Here is a 5,967-nt window from a genome sequence, read left to right as displayed (position 1 = left end):
GTTCCATGATCTTACTGAGCGTGGTGAAGAACTGCCTCTGAAATGTAAGAAAAAATTAAAACACAACATTACCCACATTGGTGCTAAATTACCAAACTGGGTCTATCACGAAAAGGCTTCAAGTGCTTCTCCAAACAATGAGGCTTGTTCTAACTTCTTGTTTTGACAGACGGTAGCAAAACAGTGCGTAATGCAGCAACCCTTCTGGTATCTTTTGCTGATATATTCTCTTGGTGTAGTATAGTAATCCTATTTCTAAAGATAATCTATAAATCAATTCGACATGCATTATTGGCTGTCTCCAGTACAATAATTTTTCGTGAATGAAGGCTCGTTGAGAGGAGTAATAGAGAGCGCAAACAAGTACACTGACAAAGATTGGCGACAGCTGTCGCCAATCTTTGTCAGTGTACTTGAACCTACTAAATGCGTCTAGACGCATATTTAGTAGGTTCAAGATACATGATGGAGACATTGCCTCTGCGACGGTTTAAAACATAATGCAGAGCTTTAGACGAGTATATACATGAACATGGTGGGCGAATTCCTCGAGTGCATCATAATGGCCAACTATAAGCTTTCCACGTAAAGCAGCCGCAGTTTGCCATGTCCTTGCATGACCCTTCTGGGCTCTCTTTTATTGAGGTGAAATGGTACACTTGCAGTTATATAGCATCACAGCTGCGTATCTGCGTATGATTGACTTTCCCAATCTCTGCACCTTGGAGTTGCAACCATGCATGTAAAGTGTGCAAAAGGTGCAGCCTTTGTGATGTTTCAGTGTGAAAGCATTATATCTGCTATTATGCGAAAATGTGGGGCAGAAAGGTGGTGCAAAAATGGCCGATGGTGCAAAGAGTAAAAAGATATGCCACAAAATGCTCGGATTGAGGTTAAATGTATCTGGGAGGTTCAATTAAAGTTGAGCTTTGCTGACTGAAAGCACACAAGACACAGAACACAAGAGGCGCATAAACACACGCACAGTGCTACTTGAAACTCTTAAGATCCGGTACAGGTCTCTGGAATATATACAAAGTACACTAAAATTGTTTAATTGAGGACTATCTATCCAGAGCCCATTTTTGGTTATTATGGAAAATTTTGGTTACACGAAAAGTGTTATCTTTAAGGCAGTATATTTTTTTCAAATCAGTCTGTAGGACAGGGTGAATAATTTAGGAACTTACAGTACTCGTATCCACCGGTGTGCACGGCAAAACCAAGTGCCATGATGAGCAGTGACGTACCGTGGACGAAGACGAACGCTCTCAGCCACATTAAAGCGCCCTGCGAATTTGCAAAACAAGGATTATGTTGAATGCATTTGCAAATTCCTGAAAAATAAATTGCATAAGCCTAGGAAACTTCTCCTGGGAGAAGCCTTAATTTCAGAAAGGAGAACATGAGAAACCGGTACGTGACACCACCTTTGCGGAAACATTCCAAATAATGGTAAACTTTGGCTACATCACCACATTTAGATTTAGGGTGAAGTAATAAATTCCCTCCTCGAGTGCTTTGATCTTGCTTACAACGAAGGCGCCAACTCGAGCAGAAAGGCCAACAGAGCGATTAATGCGGCGCAACAATCGAGGCACGACGCTCGGAAGGCTGGGAAGGCAACAGGTTTACTGCTTACAAGCTATCTGCTGCATATCCGCGCCTGCTTGCCTGCGCTGGCATTAGGTGGCCGCATGTAGTGCATGCTGTCAGAGAACAAGGTGCTCACGAAGCCACACTTCAGGAGCGCAAGCTTGAGCGAGAGTGGCGGGTGGCATGAACCAGTGAGGAGCAGGCTGAGGAGGCTGCCCGTAAGCGGTGAGCTCGATCAGAAAGCGAACCAGATATTAAAGCGATTAATGCGGCGCAACAATCAAGGTACCGCGCTCGGAAGGCTGATAATTACATTGGTGCAGATGCACGATTCCACCGATCGATATTTCATCGACAAAACGTTTGGTTTCAGTTGTCATGTGTGTGACCACTCCCTCGTTTGAAAACGACCCATATATGATTGCAATCGTTTGTGAGGTGCACCAAAAGCGACAGCGCGATTGCCGTGTTGGTGCCTACCCTTGATGAACGTTGCGATGTGGTGTTGTGGAAAGTGTGTGGCGAATGTATATGACTTAGGGCGCGGTTCCGTGCCGTGGGTGGCAACAACGGACGGGTACGTGTATCCACGTACACGTTCATATACGTATGTACCGGTACGTGTATACACGTACCCGCGAATGGCAGGATATATCCTGTCATTCCGCCTTTGTTGAATCAAATTGGTTGAATGATGCTGAGGAGCGATTAATGTCGCCGCGGCACTCTAAAAACTGTTTTCACCCTTTAGGGTGTATATTTGTCCCACAACAATAATCGTCATCTGCGTTGCTTGCGTTTCCTTTCTTGGAAACTCGGCGCTCGCTACTTTCCTGTCGAGAATGCTGCGTCACACTGATAACGCGCATGCCGTTCGTGACTGGGAAGTACCGGGCTCGCAGCGTTAAAGAAAGGAAACACGGGCAAGACAGATGACGAATATGGTTGTGGGACAAAAAAACACCCCAAATCGGGCAACTCTTTTGAGAGTGTGCCACTGTGAAGCGTGTTTAAAAACGTGAGCTTGCGCGTGCCACTGCGGCCGGTTTTTGACGAGTCACGAGTGCTGACGCATAGGGCCCGGTGGCGAACGCAACAAGTCATCTTTTGTTCTTCTGCGCTGCACCTTATCGTGGCAAATCTTCGTTGTTTCGTTCTTTTTACGCAGAAGAGCGTAATAGAAAACGCACTCTATAGGAGAGAAGCAAGGCGAAAATGAAGAGACAGACATTTCGGCTGGTGGACCCAACGTTACTGGGTGGACCAGCCTTTGACAAAGGCTGGTCCACAGAAGGAGAAGTGCCGAGCACTTACTTCGATCGCGGCCGCGCCTGGTAGCGCCCGTCTTTCAAAGTAGAAAGTCAGCAGTGCCAGATGTGTTCCCATGCCGTAGACAGAAGTGAACACATAGTGGAGGTGGCTGCCCTCTGCTGGAAAAACGGCAATAAGTGGCATTGCCAGCTCCATCAGAAAAGCAACCTTCATGAGGAATCTTCTGATGGCGCTCCATGCAGCGGCGTTGGGAGGCCACAGATCCACTTGGGCCACCGTTTCGATCATAAGCCAGCCGTGGGCAATGGTGTATGCCGAGAAGGCCACCACGAACAGTTGCGGCCGTTGGCTGTACGTGATGACCATGCTTACGGTCGTGAAGAACTGCCGCTGAAATGTAAAAAAAAATTATAACACAACATTGACACATTGGTGCTAGATTACCAAACTGAGTCTATCACGAAAAGGCTTCAAGTGCTTCTCCAAACAATGAGGCTTGTTCTAACTTCTTGTTCTGACAGACGGTAGGAAAACAGTGCGTAATGCAGCAACCCTTCTGGTATCTTTTGCCGATATATTCTCTTGGTGTAGTATAGTAACCCTATTTCTAAAGATAATCTATAAATCAATTCCCTATACAATATTGGCAGTACAATAATTTTTCGTGAATGAAGGCTCATTGAGAGGAGTAATAGAGAGCGCAAACAAGTACACTGACAAAGATTGGCGACAGCTGTCGCCAATCTTTGTCAGTGCACTTGAACCTACTAAATGCGTCTAGACGCATTTAGTAGGTTCAAGATACATGATGGAGACATTGCCTCTGCGACGGTTTAAAACATAATGCAGAGCTTTAGACGAGTATATACATGAACATGGTGGGCGAATTCCTCGAGTGCATCATAATGGCCAACTTTAAGCTTTCCACGTAAAGCAGCCGCCGTTTGCCATGTCCTTGCCATGACCCTTCTGGGCTCTCTTTTATTGAGGTGAAATGGCACACTTGCAGTTATATAGCGTCACAGCTGCGTATGATTGACTTTCGCAATCTCTGCACCTTGGTGTTGCAACCATGGATGTAAAGTGTGCAAAAGGTGAAGCCTTTGTGATGTTTCAGTGTGAAAGCATTATATGCGCTATTATGCGAAAATGTGAGGCAGAAAGGTGGTACAAAAATGGCCGATGGCGCAAAGAGTAAAAAGATATGCCACAAAATGCTCGGATTGAGGTTAAATGTATCGGGGAGGTTCCTGTAAACAAAGCAAATTAATGTCTTTGAAAAGAAAATTTCGTAAATTTTAGTCTAGATAAGAATCGAACCTGCGCCTTTAACGTACGAAACGAGCACGCTTTTCCGACGACGACGCAGCCTTTTCTTTATCGAAAGAATGAACAGCACAGCATAGAATAACGCCACTGCAGCTTCACGGTTCTCAAATACTAAATGTGTTCGTAATGCGTGCGTCATTGCACGCGCGACGGCTCAATCAATGGGAAGGAGGTGGCGCTTTAGTGCATAAAATAAAAAAAAAGTTACAGTGGCGTTTGACTTAGTGAACGCGGGTTACGCGCAAGCGTATGGACACCGCGAATATGCGCAGCCTATATCACGGCGTCGAAGCACTAACGGAAAGGGCGCAGTCGCGGACGCTACATTGATCTTGGTGTGCTTCAGGGAAAGCACACACAGCTGCATATGAAAAGATATGACGCCGCGAACACAGAAGCACGAACTGAAAGGACACGAACGCGGCGATTCTCCAACACCTCCTGGCGCCTTCCTCGTCCGGCGCTAGCTTCCCTCGCGGCGACACACACGGCCGATTTCACGGCGGGGGAAGTACGCTTGCGCATAAAAGCATTAACGGAACGCCACTGTGCGGTCCATCGAGTTACGAGCTCTTTGCGGGAAAGCAAGCGCGTTGAGACGCTTGGTGCGTTTTGATTTGCCGTTACAGAGACGCGAGAGGCGCTTCCAAGTAAAAAAATAAAATAAAGATTGTTGGTAAAAGGTGCAGCGTTGGTTAATTAATGATCGCAGGTTACCTATGAGCAGTTTCTAGTTCTGGAATTGTTGCGAAATAGAAGAATTTGGTTCGGCACTTCGAGGGAAGCTGGCAGACGGTCCTCCCAAGATTCAAAGTTGGCACCGAATTATTGAGAGTAGTTTACACAGAGAGTTGTTAGAATGCATAAAGAGAGGAACTGGCATTTCAGCTCGCTGCGATTACTTCTTGCAACGATTGCCATAAGTTAATGTTCACAATCGCTTTTGTTAAGATATATACTCTGATTACCTACAGCAATGTAATTTCCCCCAGTAATCCCCGTCAAAAAGCGTGCTATCGCGGCCCGTCTGGCAGGTATATGGTACTGTGGGTTGTTACTTACCCCGGACTTTTTGGACACGCATTCATGGTTCTCCAGGCACTCCATCAGATAAGAGAGGTACAATGCCGCGACCACTGCTGCTGTTGCACAGCGACTCCACATGGTTACACGTCCCCTACATCAGTGAAAAATTATGACGATGATAACATATTATGGCTCGTACCCACAGTGAGGGATTGGCCAAGAATTGCTTGCTGCAACAATTATCTAATTTTTCAAAGCTCTACCTATTCAATGCATCGCCTCTACCCGGCGCTCTACGGCTACCTCTGCCCACTCTGCAACCTACCTACGTTCGCTCCAACTTCTGGAATCTTTTCGCTGGGTATTTCACAGCAGCAGCTCGAGCACCTTGACGGATGGACTGAAGAAAACACCGGGGAAGGTACCTGGAACTATGATACAGAAAGTGACCGAACGATCGAAGCGGAAAGCGCCTGGATCACAAGAAGCTGGAGCACCTTGAACGCGAATCCGCCAGAGGACCGTTGAGTTCAAATGTGGGCTCCCGCTTCTTGTGCTTCTCTTGTCTTGTCTTGTCTTGTGGCCTCGAGAGTGGCGCGTACCCACTATGGGGGATTGGCCAAGAAGCAGGTGGTTTTCCGCACGACCTACTGGAACTCCAGACCTGCACAGATATCCGGCTTCTATGGGAGCAGCTTGCGCCCACTTTCGTTCAACCGACTGCCGTAGGTGGCGCTTTTATAA

At 46.7% G+C, this 5,967-nt stretch overlaps 1 protein-coding gene across 1 annotated transcript in view; it reads right to left on the bottom strand.

Moving 5' to 3' along the window:
• Nucleotides 1–765: 765 nt before the first annotated feature.
• Nucleotides 766–5,967, bottom strand: part of LOC139059271 (uncharacterized) — a 42,960-nt gene continuing 37,758 nt past the window's right edge. Inside the window, exons 2-4 of the mRNA XM_070537468.1 lie at nucleotides 5,260–5,374; nucleotides 2,911–3,258; nucleotides 766–1,290 (exon numbers count right to left, since the gene is read on the bottom strand). Coding sequence (XP_070393569.1) covers nucleotides 1,153–1,290; nucleotides 2,911–3,258; nucleotides 5,260–5,361 — 588 coding nt within the window. The 5' untranslated portion in view covers nucleotides 5,362–5,374 and the 3' untranslated portion in view covers nucleotides 766–1,152. The remainder of the gene's footprint in view (nucleotides 1,291–2,910; nucleotides 3,259–5,259; nucleotides 5,375–5,967) is intronic.

The sequence above is a fragment of the Dermacentor albipictus genome, chromosome 4, assembly GCF_038994185.2.
Source record: "Dermacentor albipictus isolate Rhodes 1998 colony chromosome 4, USDA_Dalb.pri_finalv2, whole genome shotgun sequence".
NCBI lineage: Eukaryota > Metazoa > Arthropoda > Arachnida > Ixodida > Ixodidae > Dermacentor > Dermacentor albipictus.
This window is presented reverse-complemented; position numbering and strand designations above follow the sequence as displayed.